The following is a 19,999-nucleotide window of genomic DNA, read 5'->3' on the forward strand; positions in this document are numbered from 1 at the left end:
GGTTAATTATTAAATTGTTCTTCTTTATACGCCATCTATTTCAAATTTCCAAAAAATCATATTTAGTTTATGTGACGCTGATTCAAAATATCTATACTTGTATGGGGTTTTTTTCTACGGTATAGCTGTAATGTCAGTTGAACTAAACACGATGGTCAATCCCGCGGCCGACCGTTTCGCGGGCCCCGTATCTGCTCTCTGCTCATCAACAATTCCATCAGTGTCAGCTTTTGGGGTCCATGTCGTCAAAAACGATCGTCAAGTTTTGGGGTCCAAAATTTGTCGTTAAAGTTTAATAACTTTTTTAATATTTAACTAAAGTTAAAAAACGAGGGCATTACGAGTAGAGCTGAGCATACTCTACCCAAATATTATAGGGTTTTTGGGGTTTACTCTCCGACTTAATTAGTAGGAGAGCTTAATGGACCGCAAACCGTGCAGAAAAGCCCGGTCGCGTTGTTTCGTGTAAATCTAGTTAGGCAGCAGCCACCCGTCTTTTTTTTTTTTTTTTTTTTTTTTTTCTTTTTTGGTCGTCATTTTTTAGGGGGAGTTTTTTAGGATTGGGCCGGGGTGGCTACCGCCACCTAGAATCGCGGCGTCGAATTATATAGCTTAAAAGGCCCATGCAACGTTACTTCTTTTCTCCCGATTAAATATTTATTCCGAGAAAAGTTAGGAAAGTTCTTTATCTCCACAACCATTATTCAATCTTTTCACTCCATTTATCATCAAAAGGCAAGACATCGATGACTTGTCAGCAAAGTAACCTAAACTAGCGTTAGCGTAAAAATGCATTTATTTCCCAACTGTTTCCTGCTTTGCCATACTTCTACCTTAAATTACTTTACTTTAAAATCAGGCATTCCTAAAGCAGATGTTAAGGTTTCTATTCGCGCAATCTTCACATATATTTTCTTAGACCTCTTGCGCAATCCTGGATCATCCGAAAAAACACAAAAAACATGGATATGACAATGTTTAAAAATGGTATACACACAGCCAGGACGTTTCGGGCCAATCACGTGCCCATTTTCAACTGAAAGCAAAGGCTAAAAAGTAAAACAAGTAAATGAGCCTGCAACTGGTTGAGGTGAGAATCAGTCCAAATTTTAGTTTGTGCAGCTTAGTTTGTAGTGGGTAGTCTTTTGTGACACATTGTCTGCTTGTTTTTATTTTTTAAATCCTGTTCTTCAATTTAGCCGTATTTGTAACCGACCTTTTTTTTCCACAGGCTTCTGATATCTGGTCTCTTGGAGTCACTCTATACGCTTTTGTCTACGGACATGTTCCTTTCTACGCTGAGGCTATTCCTCGCCTTTACGAGAAAATTAAGTCTGAGCCGGTAGTTTTTCCTCAAACGCCTGTGATTTCATCGCAACTGAAAGATCTCATTACAAAACTATTACACAAAGACCCTGCACAACGAATGTCTCTCTCTCAGATCAAGGTAAGGACTTGAAATTTCTATGCATACCTACAAATGCCCAGATAAATACATCCACACAATCAAACGGAATAAAAAATAATAAAAGTAATTATAAAAAAGGACGACGGACCGGTCTTATGGGAAAAGTGGGCCCGGTTAAATCGGCTGGTGTTTTGATATGTTGTAGGTCTTAACCTACTGATCAAAAGTGTCAATGGGCATTTCTCCCTATCTCGAAGTTTTACCCCCCCATTTTGGGGGTCAAAGTTGCCAATTCGGCGTATATTTGGCAGTTTTGACACCCGGGTTTATTGGTCGCCTATGAGATTCTTTGATGGTTTCTTGAGTCTTTTGTATCCTCTGAATAGGCTAGAGACCATCCAAACTCAAAAACTGACAATTTCGCCTTATGAGTAAGGGGGGGGGGGGGGGTTGTTCACGCCACCGATTTCAGAGTCGGCGAGCCGCATTAAACCGATTCTTTCGCCATGTTTTGGAGAATTTTTTATGCAAATGATTGCGACTGCATCTTGAAAGGTCGACTAAGATGCAGCTCAGAATATACCCCGGGCGGGAGGGGGGAGGGGGGGGGTGCGACCGAACTCGAACAGCGTAACTGGCTTGCGCGGGTCGGATCAAATAGAGTCCCTTTATACCCAGAGTTACGACAACTCGATTATCAGCTGACTGACAGCCGGCCTTGGCTGGCCATGGAGGCCGAAACGAGTGCACCCAAACGAACGATATTGAGGGATAAGGATCAGGAATCCTGCGATGTCTGTCACACAGAAACAACAACATCAACAAATTGATCAATTAAAAGGAAAATGAGATTGGTTTGTGAATAATTTCTTGATCTATTTTCATTTTGGACCGATGGAAATAACAATTTACTCTTGATAAACCACAATTAGGTAATATTTTCATTATTCTTGTTCACATACGAGGTACCGCCATCTTGGTGCACTCGTTTCGGCCTCCATGAGCGAGAACCAATCAGAATTGGATTTTCTTTTAGGCCACTTTCAGCCCAACCCTGGCCCAACCAAAAGTGAGTTGTCGTAACTCTGGGTATAAAGGGACTCTAGGATCAAACCGATCCTTCTATTATGTTTTGGAGAACTTTTTTGCAAGTGACTCAGGCTGCTTCTTGAAAGGTCTACTAAGATGCAGCTCAAAATATACCTCCCCCCCCCCCCCCCCCCAGAAGCGAAAACTGGGCCGAAAAGCCGACCGAACTCGGGCAGCGAAAGTTGCCCGAGTTAGATTGTTGATCGGTTGATGGGTTGGTAGGTTGACCGATGATTTTGTCATGTTTTGGAGTTTTTTTTTTTTATCCCAATGAAACAGACTGCATTTCGGAAGGTCGACTGAGATGGAGCACGGAATATGCTGTATGAGAAAGGAGGCTTCTCAATCCGCACCCTCCCTCGCAATAGGATCTCTCAGCATAGGTCAGTGTGGCACTGACACTAGTAGAGTGACACTTTTGAATGTGGCTAGGACGATTAAAACTTCATACCGTTTAACGCATCATTCAATTTTCAGTATATCCTGATGCATTTCAGAATTTCGACGAGGGGAAGGGTTATTTGCTTTTGAAAAGAAAAAATTAAAAAGAAGAAGTACATGACCTTGTTTTTTTCTTAGATTTTCTGATTACGTAAAAAATGCCACTATACTAGTGTCAGTGCCACACTGACCTATGCTGAGAGATCCTATTGCGAGGGAGGGTGCGGATTGAGAAACCTCCTTTCTCATACAGCATATTCCGTGCTCCATCTCAGTCGACACTTCGAAATGCAGTCTGTTTCATTGGGATGGAAAAAAACTCCAAAACATGACAAAATCATCGGTTTGATGCAACTCGCGAGAGCTAGTTTCGCTGCCCGAGTTCGGTCGGCTTTTCGGCCCAGTTTTCGCTTCGGGGGGGGTGGGGGGGGGAGGTATATTTTGAGCTGCATCTTAGTAGACCTTTCAAGAAGCAGCCTGAGTCACTTGCAAAAAAGTTCTCCAAAACATAATAGAAGGATCGGTTTGATCCGACCCGCGCAAGCCAGTTACGCTGCTCGAGTTCGGTCGCACCCCCCTCCCTCCCCCCTCCCGCCCGGGGGTATAATTCTGAGCTGCATCTTAGTCGACCTTTCAAGATGCAGTCGCAATCATTTGCATAAAAAATTCTCCAAAACATGGCGAAAGAATCGGTTTAATGCGGCTCGCCGACTCTGAAATCGGTGGCGTGAACACCCCCCCCCCCCCCCTTACTCATAAGGCGAAATTGTCAGTTTTTGAGTTTGGATGGTCCTCTAGCCTATTCAGAGGATACAAAAGACTCAAGAAACCATCAAAGAATCTCATAGGCGACCAATAAACCCGGGTGTCAAAACTGCCAAATATACGCCGAATTGGCAACTTTGACCCCCAAAATGGGGGGTAAAACTTCGAGATAGGGAGAAGTGCCCATTGACACTTTTGATCAGTAGGTTAAGACCTACAACATATCAAAACGCCAGCCGATTTAACCGGGCCCACTTTTCCCATAAGACCGGTCCGTCGTCCTTTAACATGAACCGAAAACGAATGTAAATTGAAACAAGACAGGTACAAAACAGTCGTCTGCACACAGTGCAGTGCTGAGGAAATGAGGCAGGAGGCTCTTGAGATGATCATCTATTTAACTTTTACACAAGTAAAAATAAATTCGATGCCTTTATCACATTTACCTACACAGTTTCGTCTTTGGTAAATCTACATACAATTTTGGTTCACTTTAAGTTTTTTGGGATGAGTATTTGCATTAGAAGTTTCAGAGTGCTAAGTTATGCATTACCCAACTATATTAGTGCTATGTTACGAGGAAACCACTGGAATAAAACCATTCATCATCAACAACACCTTTTCAGGCGAGCTGATATTTTCTAAAACTTTACTTTATTATTGGAGTCTACTCCCACAATCTATCAAAAAGATAGTGTCATGATGCAAAAGACATTTTGATGGTTTTGAAAAATTATATTTGTAAAACCTAAAGACACAATAGGATTACTTTCCCTACAAGAACGTTGAGAGGTCTTTCCACAGGATTTTTTGAAAAATTTACCTTAGATTTACTTTAAAAAAGTAAAGAAACCATACATAATTAAATAATAAAAACTTTCTAATATGTACGAGCGAGCGGTCCATTTTCTCATCAATGATGAATGATGATTGTTGATTTTTTTCAGGAGCACCCATGGGTGACAGAGAATGGAACAAATCCTTTGATATCAGAGGAAGAAAACTGTCAATTAGTGACTGTCACAGATGAAGAAGTCATGAGAGTTATCACCACAGTGCCCAAATTAGATACATTAATTTTAATTAAAGCTATGCTCAAAAATCACTCATTCCAGGTAAGCCAGAAATATTATAACTCATATAACGAGGGGGGAATCTTCCGTTTTTCAACACTGACCTAATATAAAACATTTAGACAGTAAAATTTACAGAGGGAATAATAACACACATAAAACTTTGGAAAACAATAATTATATTATAGAAAAAAGAGATTGAGATTGACAATAAAACACTTAGATGTACTTGACAATGAGCTACCATATTTTTAGATTAACTGTATCTAACGGGATGAGAAGCCTCTACAAACATGAATGTATAGTAATTCATAGCACAGAATTTCTACTTTCCATACTTCTATTTGACTCGGCAGAAAGTATAGAAGGAAGAGAAAGGAGATCATATTATAGATAATAGGCAAATGTAAACATCACTCAAAATTACAGCAAACTGCATTCAGTGATGCAGTAGATGAAATAGGATACTTTATGCTTATTTAACTTTGTGAGGTGCTCACTTAGGTTGGTAACAATTAATATTGAAATAAAAATGTGTAGACAAAAATTTTTTGTGTGACGTAAAATACATTTTTGAAATTGAGTTAGCCATACATTATTTATGATTCCAGAATCCATTCCTAAGTGAATCTCTTGCCCGTAAATTTCATCGTGCTGGAAGATCTCACTCTGCACCAGGCTCATATGACTGTCTAAACCAAAGGTAAAATCATGCATTTAAGTACCATTTAAATTTTGAGAAAGTTCCATTAAAATTTTAAGTGAAGGCTCAACCTTACATGCCATGAAAATGTACGTATTGGTACCCCAGAGCAAAAACGTGCATAACTCACATTTTTTAAAAAATCGAGTTAGTGTCGTTTTTGAAATCTCCAACAATGGTTCCATGTGTGTGGAAAATATGGTAGCCCTATCTTACGCCGGTTATGAGGTGCAGGATCTCAAAAATTGCGATTTACACTGGAATCAATACACACGGCTTTTCCCTGATATCTTGGGGTGAATAAAATGGAGCTAAGTACCTTTTTACTCTGGGGCACTGATATCATCCTAAGCATTACTGTGCTAAACTGCAGAGAAAAATAATTTAATGGTCATTTTAGTTTATACTTTTATCCTTTATATAAATTTAAGGGCGAACAGGGTAATTAATCTATCAACATCAACTTCTTACACGAAGACGAGAAACACAAAAAAGTGGTAAACAAAAGCTAAAATTCAGTAGTTCAAGAGGCCAGGACGTTTCAGGGCCCTAACAACCAAATTTGTTAACTAAAAAAATAAGAGAGGAATTTAAGGAGGAGTAAAAGGTAATTAATCTAAATATCACAGTCTAAGCATGGTCACGTGATTAGTCTTTCTATTATGTACACCCCAAAGTTTAGGATCTTGCTATTTTCTGGTGTCAATTTTTAACAAACAGATGAGTAAATTTTTAAAAATGGAATCAATTTCTCTTGGTTTATTCTTTCATAATTATTAATTTTTTTGAGCTCCTCAGAATGTTTCCACATTGCTTGTTTTTTTGTTCCAGAAATTTATCAGTTGAGACGATACTACCTGCTGTTAAGGAGGTGTCTACGACTGAGTCAAACTTGCACAACTAAGGGCGGTATAAATGAGAATCTATTTATTTTTGTTATTACAAGGTGACTGACCAGACTTCAATTGTGGCCAAAGTGACAATTTATTGTTTAAAAACATCGACGAGGTGATGCTGCATTCTCACTGATTTCAAAACCAATTTTTATAAGATAGTTTTAGTTATTTGTTAATTTATTTATTTATTTATTTATTGGCCTTGGTTTGATACAAAATATACACTTGAAGGAACTGCCTCCTGGATGTTGGACAGTCTGTCATAACAATGCACAAACAGTTTAGAATAGGTACTTACAAAAATATAAAATAGTTATTATTAATCATCTGTTCGATTTAAACGATCTGTGTTTCAAGTTTTTTCACAGTGAAAATTTTTTACATTTTACCAGAAATATGCAAAAAATTATGTTTTACATGTTGATTTTTAAATATTTCTGGATTTGGTAATCAAGTGGCTCCCATTGTTAGTCAAATATTCCAAAGATTTACAAAAGAGAGTAACGAATTTTTATTTAACATTAGCCGATTGTACCTATTCATTTAATTTTATCCACAAAACTTACATTTTGAAAAGATACCAATGAGCATGTTCTAATAGACACAGTACGATTTCCTTGCAATTTTCAAAGTTTTCACTTTTTAACTTGAAGACTATCTCCACTTGATGATGGAGTTCACTGCTTTTCATTTTCATCTCTTACAACCACTTTTAAATCCGATATGGAATTTACAAATAATATCAATCCAATAGTTTTCACACACATGTTTGATACATTTGAAATTCAATTGGTTAAATCTTCCTACTTGTAGCACTAACTTTCATAATCTTTTTTCACCATTACAAATTTGTGTTCATGCTGTTCTTTCCAACTTTAAGTTTATTTTAGATTGTTGGAAACAAACTCCTCAAACATGCTTAGAAAAACCAGTATCAAATATTTACCAAGTTTTTGCTCAGTGTTTTAGACATGTATGTCAGCTCTCTGAACTTTTGGAAGTACCAAAGTAGTAAGTAATCAAATTTAAAAAGTGACCATTAAAGATCATCAGATTTTGTTTTTAAACTAATGACGTCATTTACAAGGAGAGGTTCTTGAATTTCTGAGAGTAATCTTTTGTTGTTTTTTTTAAGAAGTTTTCTTTTAGAAGAAAAAGTTCGGAAGGAAGAGAGATGAATTAGATAATTCTTGTTTAACTCCTTGTACATAAATTTAGTGAACTCTGCCAGTATAAAATTTCTTTTTTAATAAATTTCGACATCACACATACATACTACAACCTGTTTTACACAAATTATTTTAGGAAATTTTCTCGCTAATCAAGATCGTTTTCAAGGATATTTAAATTTGGCCTGTTAATGATCTATGACAAAATAATCAAGGGCTAAAGCCCTAATTCAGCTAGATGACAGAGCTAATCACTTTAAAGAAAGCGAAAGCAATTTCAAACCATACAATTGATCGATTAAAAAGCAAAAATAATTTTGGAGTGCACTGTGTTCCTTGAAATTTTGCTTTTAAAACATCATAACGAAGGCCAAATTTAAAATTAAGAAACTGTACTGCATATCTGTGGATTTGCATATGCAGCACAAGAAAATTATCTTATAGAGTAACTTATTTTTTTAGCTTATAAGAAAACAAATAAAACAAAGTTTTGTTTCTTGAATTTAAACTTCTTTTTCCATTTATCTGTTCCACTTCGTCCAATTTGAATACCATCTAGTCATTAGTCGAGAAAATATCGCCTTGCAATGGTACTAAAATTTCAATAATTATTGCTTGTAGGTAAAACGCTGATTGAGCAAATGGGTAAGCAAATATATTCACAGAGAGTGAGTGAAACATTCAGTCTCAATTTTCAACCTTTAATGAAGCATAAGTCCAATTTGTAAATAGAGAAAGATTCTAAATTCTTTCAAACACAAAAAGGAAATTATCCATGCGTTAAATCAGAAAACAAAAAATTACCTAAAACTGGGAATTCACTTGTTTTCTTGAGAGAATGTTGCGGTTTCATCATCACTGGTAAAGAAAAGATACAGTTTTTTACTAAGCTCAGGCCCAACTCTCCTCGTTGAAATCAGAGGTCCGACACCACGTCTAACCTGAAAATAGAAATTTGCAAAATAAAACCTAAAATACCAAATGCATTTTGGTGTATTACTTCCTTTCTTTTTCCCTCATTTAAACTTAAGAGCCACCGTTTACTTAATTGTTCAACAAGAAGGAATAGGACAAAAACATTAATCAATAGTATAGGGTAAAAAGTTGTAACTGTTGCAGGTTAATCTAGATTTTAGGCAGATTGCGATCTACTTGGGCCACTTGGAATGTACCCAGTCTACTGAGAATTGATCCAAGGGCCGATTTAAGTACAAACTCAATGGATCGTGCTAACTGCAATATGCCTGAGTTGATTTCTACCACTATGATGACAATTTTTGGGAAGTAACTTGAAGAAATCAAAGAACTGTACTTCCCTTCAGTAAATCAGCTCAAAATTGGAAAACAACAAAGGAACTGAGCATTTGATTCAAAAAGGTTTACTTTTCATCAATTAAAATCAATACAGTCAACTCCTGATAAATGAGAATGCATCGGGGTCAGGGCTCCGTTCTTACATAGCGAGGTCCCTCCAAAACATCAACATAGTCACATCTGGGCTCTTACAAACCTACAGAGTGAATTTCTGTGGGTAAAATCACCCATAAATTGCTTGAAACTGGTACGACGCGACAGATTAAATTGTTTGGGACATAATCGGGCCTCCAACTGTCAAGCTTCAGAATTACTTGCAGTCCGACAAGGCACTACGTCCTCTCTGCCAACGGAATGAGTCACTAAGTCAGTCAAGAATCTCTCGCCGAGAGAAAGAATTGATGATGGTATTGGTTGCCGACACTCATAATAATCAATACTTTTCCTTAGGTTTAAATGGAGGATCAAACGATTAATCAAAAAGCGCGACATGCCACTGAGTGGGAGGATAATATCAGAGAATTGAATGGGTTAAAAATAATTTGGAGGACAAAACATGAAAATCCTCTCTTGTCCAGGATTTTCAAAGTTCCAGACCAAATTTTCTCACTTAGTGGGTTTTATCAGTTAGCGGATTTTCACTTACGGATATCACGAATCCCTTTATATTGCATACTAGCCGCTGTGGCTCGCTTCGCTCGCCTCGCGTCTAGCCGGGGGCTCCGCCCCCTGGACCCCGTCACTCGCTTCGCGAGTGACTTACGGCTCGCAAGCGAGCCGTATCCGTGCCGTAAATGCAAAAAGATGATAAAGTAATGCAATCCAATAAGAACTGTTTTCTGAATACATGAAGCATTATGGATAGTTTCCCTGTAAGGGATTTTTCTTTGGGGGGGGGGGGGGGGGGGCATTAACTATGAGTTAAAAAAGGCGAAGTCCCTCCGGAAATATGACAATGTAAGCCCTGCGCACTTGGTATTGGCCAGTAGGAGTAGCTCACTGGCGTCCTCCAGGACTCCAGCCAACACCACGCCAAAGCCACAGACTTAAACAATCATACGTCGGGTGGCGCCAGTAGTAGAGAAGTTTAGGACTTAAGAAAAGAGACAATTTCGAATGTTACATTAAAAAAAAGCATCTCATGCATTTGGCCATCATATCTTTTCAAATTATATTGTTCTTATCCTTGTAAAATGTTTGTTCTTATAACGAAAATATACAAATGGAAAAAGCGCTCTACCACGCGTTACCGTTTCTGATGAGGAAGTGTTCATAAATTACGTAACGCACTTTGTCACTGATGCAGGATGCAGCTAAGTTGGCAGCGCACACGAATAGACTGATTTTCGGAGCAACTCAGAGGAAGCAATTCAGTCCTGAAAACATTTTGTTTCCTGTTTTTTCCCACGGTTTTCCTTTGCTCTTCGATAAGATGGCTGATGTAGGGGTAACGGGAGGGACGAACATAATTCTGCAGTGGTAAGGAAGAACGCCGTATGAGTCTTCAGACGTTGCCAAATTTCCCCTGGAAAACCGCTAAATTTCAGGAAAATTTTTGAAATTTTGGATACTTTTGTTTTTAATTTGATCTAAACCGTCTGAAAATTTCATGGGGAAAATATTCATAATTTTCCTCAAAAATAAACATTTTATCGAAGAAAATTTGGCAACTCCCGAATGTTCATATGTCGTTCTTCCTTAGCAGGGCAGAATTGCAAACACTGCGCTTTAAAAAAGAGACCATTTTCGGTTTTCTTCAAAGTATTCGGACATAACTCCAATAAAAATACAATGAGAGGATTAGCGCGAGGTTTGGATGTCGCTCCTGGTCGGAAAATCATGTTTTGACTCGTCTGCCGACAAAATCTCGTCAAAGCGTTCAAGAACAGCTGGGCCTGGACAGTCAGGAGACCAGGCGGCAGCAATAGATCTCAATTCGTCATCCTTTTTTTCCTTCCTGCTCGGCCTAGTGGAGCTCCAAAAAAATTGATGAAATTTCTCTCATCGGGTTCGATTTCAACTTTCTCAGTAAATTTACGCTCTGCTAAAAAAGTATATTACAATGAATTAAATTTCGTCGTGATATGTTGATAAGTAACGGAAATATCGTTCAGCAAGTTATAAATGCAGCAGTTGTGGTATCGATCTTAGTGTACCGTAGAATCATGTATTTTCATTAGTTTGACCACCATTCTGCTCAAAATTTCACCGCGAATCGAAAAATATACACTGTAAAAACAATTTCCGAATGATAGAAAAAATTGCATTTTTACTGTCTTTAAATTTTGAGGGTCAGATTTTGTTTGGCATATGAGACAATAAATTGCGATCCCGTAGCGAGCAGTCTCGGGCTCGAGGGTTGTTAGACAAAAGGACGGGAAAACCCATGTCATCGGGCCGCTTCGACAGTTTTATGGAACCACGTAGCTGGGGCGGCTTCCTTTTATTCAGACAGAGCAGTGCTGAGACAGAGTCCGAGTTTGACCTTCGGCGTTGGGTGAAGGCTGTGTAGTAGTAATATGGAGAGGGGTCTATTTGCATCTCTCAGCGGTTTACACAGATATGGCTGAAAAATTGGAAATTCTCATAGTTTTGCGAGCATCTAGGAGCTAGAAGCTTTCAATCGACCCAAAAATCGTAAAATCGCCCCGGTAGATCTCTCAAAATAGGCGTTACAACAGGAACATAACCAATTCCGGGAACTTAAGGCCGGAGGGGGGTGGATTTGGCTTTAAGAGCGTCTCAGGAAGAAGAGTCTGAAAAATTTGGAAGTCTGGCAATTTTGCGAGCATCTAGAAGCTAGGAGCTTGCGGTCGACCCAAAAATCGCAAAAATCGCCCCGGTAGATCTCTCAAATTAGGCGTTACAACGGAAACATACCGCAACTCTCGGAACTTAAGGTCGGAGGGGGGTGGATTTGGCTTTAAAAGCGTCTCAAGCGAAAGAGGCTGAAAAATTTGGAAGTCTGAAAATTTTCCGGACATCGGGACGTCAAGGGCTTTAACCAGAGTCAAGCATCGTCGAAATCGGTCCGGTAGAACTCCAGAAATAAGCGTTACAGTGAAACCCCCAACGATTTTATTTATATAGATATGGGCGAAAAAACGGGACCGGCCCGTCTTTCTCACTATGCGGGTTTTTTCACTTATGCAGATTCTTATTTGGATTGCATCGTGCAAAAAGGAACCACTAGCATTGCAATGATGCTAAGATTGTGCAACTTCATCTTTTGCAATAAAATTGCGGAAATCGTGAAAAACTATGAAATTTAGATGGTAATTTTTGTCTTAAATTTACAGTTTTTAGCGAGTAAAATAGAAACTATTAATGGATAATCGGGTTTTTCTTCCAAGACAAAAGAAGTTGCACAATCTTAGCAACATTGCAATGCTAGTGGTTCCTTTTTGCAAAATGCAATCAATTTAGCGAGAGTTGACTGTATCTATTTGAAAAAAAAAAAACTCATTGAGACGCAAATTACAAACTTAGAATTTTTCTAACTCACAGGTAAATCCTTGAGGAGAAGTTCTGCCTCTCTTTGGTCTTCACATTTTCCATATGCCTAAAACAAAATAAAAGAGATTAACAATCCAAGCCACAAATAAACGCTATAAAAATAGATAGTATAAACAAATCACTAAATCAGTAAATTGGAGGCTTGTCCAGAAAGTAAGGTCTGCTGTAGAATTTCTCCATTTTTTTTCCATAATTGATGTTTACATTTTTCCCTATTTCAAAAAAACTAATTCTTGCAAAAGATTCTCTGCAAAAATCAAGGTTTTTGGTGTAGAAGATATCAAAATAATCTTCACTGAATATTTGAAACCTCTTAAAATAAAATTAAAGAAATACCATCCTTACAGTGATTAGTGCTTGTGGGGTCTTGTAATGACTTATGATTGCATCGGCCAAGTCAAGTCCTACTTGATTAAACTGACAAATTTGTTTCTGCCACAGTCTTGAGAACCCGTTTCCATTCTTGTCAATTCGAACACTGTCTTTGGAGTCTCCAGCAGCAAACCACTCTAAATCTTGTTGCTTCTTGTCAAACATCATTTTCCTGATAAAAAACAATGTTGGATTAAGATCACTAGACTAACAAAGAGGACACTTGAATACAACTCGAATATCTTCATTTGTTTCGAAAAATATTTGACTTCTCTTTCACCATATTTTACAGCGAATTTAATTTTTTCTTACGTTTCTGCACCCTTTTTAATAAAGCATCAACAAAATAAACGCTTTACAGGACTAAATTATTTTTCATTTGTTCATTTCCAAAAGTTAAAAAATATGCTTACATGAAACTCAAAGGGGCAACAATTATAAGAAACATACAAATTTTTTTGGAAGCTCCTATTCCGACACTGCCACATTGAGCATAACATAACAGTGCTTTGTCAGGGTTTGATGAACCCTTACTACTTTGCAAGGCTGCTGCGATTTCATCAATATTGTGAACTTAGAATTATACATAGAGAAAAAAAAATGCTCTTATCAGAGAAGAACTACGGTCACCTTCAAATAAGTAAATTTAAGAGCTGTTTGCAAGTTTCTGATTAAGATTTTTCCTGATTGTACATGTGCTTCTTTTGATTCACACTAATTTCAATAAGTTCAATAAGTTTATTTACTGCTATTAAAATATGTGAATATTTTTTTAGACTGGAGTTTAAGTAAACAGGCAAAACTGACTGTCAGGAAATTTTTTGAACCACATGATCTCATATGGACCTGTGGTCATTTATTGCTTCATTTGTATGCATACATATTAGATATTAGATAGAAACAAAGCAGAGTCGCTATCCGTAAAGATCATCAGGACAAGATAAATACTTGATGAATAATACTTTGAGCAATATTAAAATTTAAAAAAGACTGAGATAAAGGTAAAGTCATACTTGTAAGGTGTCTCAGCAATAGCTTTGGTAAATTGTAAGATAAACTGACCCACATCTTCATTACTTTCCACCAGCCGATGACAACAGTTTGCATGAAGCTGAATTTCAGTTAAGGATTCTTCAAGTTGGACCCTGGCAAAATGCAAGTAGAATTCAGTTAATCAGCATTTTTTGTTAGAATATATACCTACAAAGTTTTAGAAAGTCAGTAAAATCATTGATACAGCCGATGCCACTAGACAATCTCAAGAATCACAGTAATGGGCTGAAAACTTAGAAGGAAAGTTTACAATACAAATGCTGGATGTGTGAAAATTACAAAGGGCTTAGGGCTTTCTTTGAAATCTTTGAAATTGATTTATTGTTTCCTGAGTTCGCATGATGACAACTATCTCCAAAGATCTCATAAAAACGAGGTAGCAAAGTGTCATTTCATCTTCAGACCTCTGACTGGTGTAATTGCAATTTAAGAGAGAAACGGTTCCATTAATTGAAGATTTAACTGCGTCATAACTTAATTTTAGATAAATGGAACGAAGTTTTCAATATTTTTGATGACAAAAATTTGTATGGAAGAGTACCCCCCCCCCCCCCCAAAAAAAAAAAAACACACACACACACACCTTCACACACAACTGCTACACTGCATCACAAGTCTCAAGTTAAGTATTCCATTATACAAAGAATAACAGTCCCTGAATGCTTTCCGTTTTTGTATAAGACTTGTAATCTGTTAATTACTTTTGAAAATTGAGCAAAAAAAGCTGAAATACAAACCTGGTTATGATAGGCAAGGCTTCATGTGAGGAACTTTTGGAATTTGATTCAGAGTTTTTTGTACCGGCTATTTGGGACTTCATTGCTTTGGATTTACTGGACTTCTGTTGGCTGCATAATCAGATATGTTTCTTGCATTAGAAAAATATGAGTCGCTTCCAGGATTCAGTTTTCTGAATCATTTATTTTAAAAATACAATTTTGTAAAAATTCGATACTTCCTTAAAAGTTGAGATGGAAATTCAAACTATCATTTACATATTTGACACTTTATTGATTGTTGAAAATTTACTTTTGGCAGAAGTATGTTAGACTCTTCTTCACCGATTTCCAGGATGAAAAAAAAACCACCATTTAACAAATTACAATGAAACTGGTGAGAAGTGAGCTACCTATTCAACTAAGATCTGATCTATGGCAACAAAAAACTCAGAGAGTAGCCCCAACTATAAGAATAGTAATGAAACAGAATTAGTAGGTTCAGACTTTCAATGGGCCTTTCAATAACTAACGCTGGCTGAATGGCAAAAATACAAATGACGTCATTTGCATACTCTGATTCTCATTTGATCCAGGTTAAAATTTTTTTTTGTAATCTCGGACACAAGTTGATTTCAGAACTTCTTGGTGTAGTAATCATTTTCCACTGAAGATTTTGGGGAGGAAACATGTAATGATTCTTCCTAGCTGAGACCATGTCTAGAAGCCCATTGTAATCTGAAGAGTTCGAGAAATCTTTGTTTCAAAAATATAGATTCTTAAAGCCTTGAAGATAGAAAAGTTACATGAACAATTTTTTACTGCTCAGAAGCCTCACTCTTCATTACTAGTACTAGTGGTCAATACCTCGTATCAGTAGTTGTATCAAGTATTCCTCTGCTTTATAGAGCTCTTATGCAGTAGGTAAGTAACTTACCTAGATATTTGTAAATACAGATTTTTTTCACATTTCTTTTCAGTCCTAATTGGACTACATTTTGCGATTAGGATACAATTTCTGGCTCATCTTTAAAAACATGGATGTACATAGGGGAACTAATAGTACATACGATGTTTCTTAACTGAGCGTAATACTGTAGTTCCTAATTGCAAAATAGAGGTTAATTAATGAGTTAATTAAGAGGGCGATCATTTAAAATACTTGTGCATTTTATTAAATTTACCAACCAGTGGCTCCAAGGGTTCAAACTATTGAAATCAGAAAAATGAACAGTCCAGATGCACTTGCCAAGAGATTCGCACACATAGTTGCACTCAAACAACTTACCTGAAATAGTTTTGTATTCCAAAAATGACTAGAGTAATGGTTTTGCCAGGATTGAGCCTTTGTATTTCCATCACATCTTTGTACAGTGTTTCATGGTATACTGTCTGCACTAACGTTTCTGCTGTCCAAACAATCATTATGTGATTTTGATTAATTTTCTCTCCATGAATCTGAAAATCCAACAGAGAACACAACTTTGAAAAAACAAGGATATAAACTAACTATACAAAAAAAAAAAAAAAAATGGTTTCAGATCACTTGCCAATGAATTGAAGTTTTACCAGAAAGTAATATGTTGATTCCCAAGTCAGTCAACATGAATGGATGCAAAAGCTTCCGCTGACACCATGACTTCGTTACTGTTGCGGATTGTCTTTGAGTTCTCTTGAAGCTACCAGACATTATTGCAACATAAAAATGCATAATCTATTCCCAATGCGATGTCACGCAAACATTGTTTTATCATCCTAATTTTTTAAGGTTCCAATTTCTACATGACTGGTGCTGTGACAACTAGCTTACTTGAGACAAATTGTGTTGGATTATTAGTTCAGAGGTACAACATGGAATTTCAAGGAATATCATAGATGGCTCTTCAAGCTGTGAAAAAATACTTAGTTTGCCCACCATTTCAATGGAGAACTCTCTCTTAAAAATTTACAGATGTGTAGCTTGAGGTGTGCAATTTTGGACAACTTTTGAAGAACTTTGCTCTTTGGTCTTTTTCTTAAAGTCACTCACGAATCTCAAAGAAGTTCGAGGCCCCTATGCTGATCTTGTGGTCTTTCAAGAAATCTATTTTCATAGAAAATTACATTGCTTGAAATTTTTTTCACATTAAAGAAAAGAACGAGAGAAATATTCCAGAGCTTAAGAATCGAACTATGGACCTGCAGAGTGAATGACGAGCCACAGAGCATCTGACATTACAGAAACGATCGCCCAAAATGATTGCATTTTAACTATTCATTTATTAAACTTAAAACAAGTCTTTCAAAGTCCTGACAGTATATGAGGACTTTCCCGACCAAACAGCTTATGCCCATATCAACGTTGCTAAGAATTTGCATACATTTAACTGTTTAGTTGGTAGAGAGCTGTAAGCTTTGTTCTGATATCTGCCTTGAATTTTCTTTCTATTTTCCTGAATATTTTGGCAGAGGAATTTAAATATGAGTGATTTCGGATACTTGTAAAAAAAAAGGAAAAGTTGCACGATCTTAGCGACGTTAACATGGATATAAGCTGTTTGGTTGAAAAGGTCTTATCGCACGTCTTGAAAATTGTTAGAAAATGATGGATGATGACTTTTCACTCCATAAAAACTTCATTTGACACTTCACATTCAGCCCAGAATCACTCGAACATCAAAAAACAAAATTACATGTGTGCCATTCATATTATTTCAGTCACTTGAGCTTAAAAATCTGAGATCCAATGAAATATTATACTTACACATTATCAATATCAATTTGACTAAAAAAATAAAAATAACATAATGTTACATACATTTTCTTGGGTCCAAGTGATGGAATGAGGCGTCAATTGGGGACAAATTTTTGAACCTGCTCCTGAGGCCTGAACAGGTGCAAGTAAAGCTCCACCAAATGAGCAAGACAAAATATTAGTGTCGATAACAATTGTCACAAGCTAAAACACAGAGATTAGGTTTAATTAATAAGGATTTCCATACATTTTGAGGAAAGGGTGCACTTAGGTACAATGAAGATGCACACAAGTTTTCTCATTTTAAAAACCAATTTTTTATTTGGGGCCTTCTCATTCTCAAATGTTACATATTGCAACCTACCAGTTGCAGGGTTGACAAGTTCCTGCAAACCCTGCAATTGAGATATGTGGTTTCGTTGTTTCAACTTTGAAACAGGTTTAAATTGTGATGAGAACATTCTCATGAGACAAGAGAAATGAGAGATCTCATAAGATATTTACATGAGACAGGCACATGAGTTTGAATGTGACCGTCTTCAGAAAATGAATCTCAATGGAAAAGAATTGAAAATTGACTTATTGATGCCAGTGCTAAGAGGATTATTTTTCATAAGTTTTGACCAAAAAATTCCTCAAAATATTGGACCAAATCAGTAAACTGCTGATTTGAAGTTTGCACTTCAAAGAGTTCAGTTCTGAGAAAAAGCTACTCAAAATTTTAACCTGCCATTAGCGAAGCTTTTTTTTTACTGAACTTGATCCATATCCTAAAAAAATTTGCCTTCGTGTTGGAAGGTCTCTTTTCCCATGAATGGTTACAGATACTATGATTGAAATTAAGAAACGAATTGAAGGTAGAGTTTAAATGAGAGGAGCTAACAAACCTTCATACACTCTCCAGGTTTCATTTTCTTCAACAACTCGGAGGCTGCTTTTTTATCAGCTTTCCGCTTGGCTTCTTCCTCTTTTTTTCTCCGTCTTTCCTCATTCAATGCTTTCTTCTTTTCTTCTTTTTCTTTCTTTTTTTGCAGTTCTGCTTCACTCACGTTTTTTCGCTGTCTTTTACCCTATGGAATATGGAATACAATACTTATCAAAAACCTCCAAGACAAAAATTCAACAAGAAAAAAAAATGAGCAGAACAAGAGTAAATATGAGGAATTAAACCTAAGATATTAATGAATACAATTCCAAGAAATCTAGAGAAATAATCAATTTTTTTGTTTTAATAATGTAAAACTTGATGAGCCCTTTGATTAAAAGACATAAAATAAATGAAAATCCAAGAGTAAAAGGAGACTTTACTGCGGGACGTTAAAGTGGGATTTACTGCCAATTAACATCTTCAAAAAATTCCTAAGAATAAATTTTTGAAAGTTTCATACTAGTGTTTGCAGCTTTAAAGCCCTCCTGTCCACTGTAGTTACAATAAATTCACAATTTGACAAGGATTCCTCAGCCTGGAATCGTCTTTAGGAATTTTAAAAACTTTGTAGGTACTGTACATTTTCTTTGGCTTCAAAACACTCCATGTTACTTTCTTCAAGGGCTAAAACATTCAGCATAGTAAATTGCAAAAGTTCATGGAGAACCAGGCAATTAGAGACAACCTGCTCCTTGTCACGTAAAGTAGATGGTGCTATACAGGGTGTCTACTCAAACAGGTGGGCCAAAAATCAGTACTTTGACAATACTTTTTCAGTACATTCCCAAAAAATTCAGTACCTCCTCAATAGAAAAATTCAGTACTTTTTCAGTGCCTCCATTTAACGAAATTTGAAAAGTTTCAAAAATTTGATTTTCTCACTCAAATTAAGACAAAAATGACCAAAAAATGAAAAAAATTCTGAACCGATTGAGGAATTTCCGCACTTTTTCATTACTTCCTGAACCCCTTAAAAAATCAGTAAGTAAGTACCTACTATTTCCGGACTTGTAGACACCCTGCTGTACTGCCTATCATCATTACAGTTCTAGTTTTCTCATTCCTTTTAGGCACCATAATCATCGATGGAAGGTTGCATACTGAGGAAGGGAGTGATGAATTGAATTAAAGCAATCATACCTTTTGGGGCTGAGATTTCTTCTGAGATAGGTAGCTGTTAATTTGGGAATCCCCATCAGAGTCACTCTCGGAAAGATCATGGGCGTTTCGATTATGGGTGTTGCCAGCAAGTTCTTCTGCCTCATCATTCCAAGAAGGCCCACTTCTTTCCTTGTCATAAAAATTAAGTTCCCTATGGTAATCATCAATTGTGGATATGTTACGTGGGCTAGAACCACTATTCGATTCTTCATCGCTTGATATTACTAAAATGGGGTTATCCATGCTTTCTAATTCTTACTAAAATTAATGCACTCTAGAATTGACCGGAAAACAAGAGAATTAGAACTGCAGTTTTTTCAATCAAGAGGCACATAATGGGGTATCAACATGATCAAATACGATGAAAAGGCACAGATCGACTGATGGATTTCTTATCATGATTGCAGTGACTAAGTATTACAAGCAATACTGGATGAAATACATTTAACTTAAAAATGCGAAAAAAACGTAGAGCTCTGATATAACTGGATAAATGTACAGTTGATGAGAGGATAAAAGTTTAAAGTGGTAAAACAATGATGTGAAAGGTAAAAGTCATAGAGTACAAGCTCAAAAGCACATGGAGTCCGTAGCATGGACCAAGAGAATAAATTCCGTAGTCCGTTACAGGGACGAGTTCTATAGGACGCCGTTCTGTTGT

At 36.7% G+C, this 19,999-nt stretch overlaps 2 protein-coding genes across 7 annotated transcripts in view; one reads left to right on the forward strand and one right to left on the reverse strand.

Moving 5' to 3' along the window:
• Window positions 1-8,046, forward strand: part of LOC109043589 (calcium/calmodulin-dependent protein kinase kinase 1) — a 168,063-nt gene extending 160,017 nt beyond the window's left edge. For all 6 annotated transcript variants that reach the window (XM_019060846.2, XM_072296961.1, XM_019060844.2 and 3 more), the window contains 4 exons: window positions 1,232-1,447; window positions 4,651-4,818; window positions 5,388-5,479; window positions 6,311-8,046. In XM_019060846.2, the coding sequence (XP_018916391.2) occupies window positions 1,232-1,447; window positions 4,651-4,818; window positions 5,388-5,479; window positions 6,311-6,383 (549 nt within the window). In that variant the 3' untranslated portion in view covers window positions 6,384-8,046. The remainder of the gene's footprint in view (window positions 1-1,231; window positions 1,448-4,650; window positions 4,819-5,387; window positions 5,480-6,310) is intronic.
• mms4 (Methyl methanesulfonate sensitivity 4) lies at window positions 4,939-19,967 on the reverse strand. The gene is made up of 10 exons (XM_019060848.2): window positions 19,318-19,967; window positions 18,137-18,319; window positions 17,313-17,453; window positions 15,804-15,973; window positions 14,537-14,647; window positions 13,760-13,891; window positions 12,720-12,918; window positions 12,364-12,420; window positions 8,349-8,485; window positions 4,939-5,468 (listed from the first exon to the last, which is right to left on the reverse strand). The coding sequence occupies exons 1-9, from the start codon at window positions 19,579-19,581 to the stop codon at window positions 8,363-8,365; spliced, it is 1,380 nt and encodes a 459-aa protein (XP_018916393.2). The 5' UTR covers window positions 19,582-19,967; the 3' UTR covers window positions 4,939-5,468; window positions 8,349-8,362.
• Between the last annotated feature and the right edge of the window lie 32 nt (window positions 19,968-19,999).

Source organism: Bemisia tabaci, chromosome 2, assembly GCF_918797505.1.
Source record: "Bemisia tabaci chromosome 2, PGI_BMITA_v3".
NCBI classification, from domain to species: Eukaryota; Metazoa; Arthropoda; class Insecta; order Hemiptera; family Aleyrodidae; genus Bemisia; species Bemisia tabaci.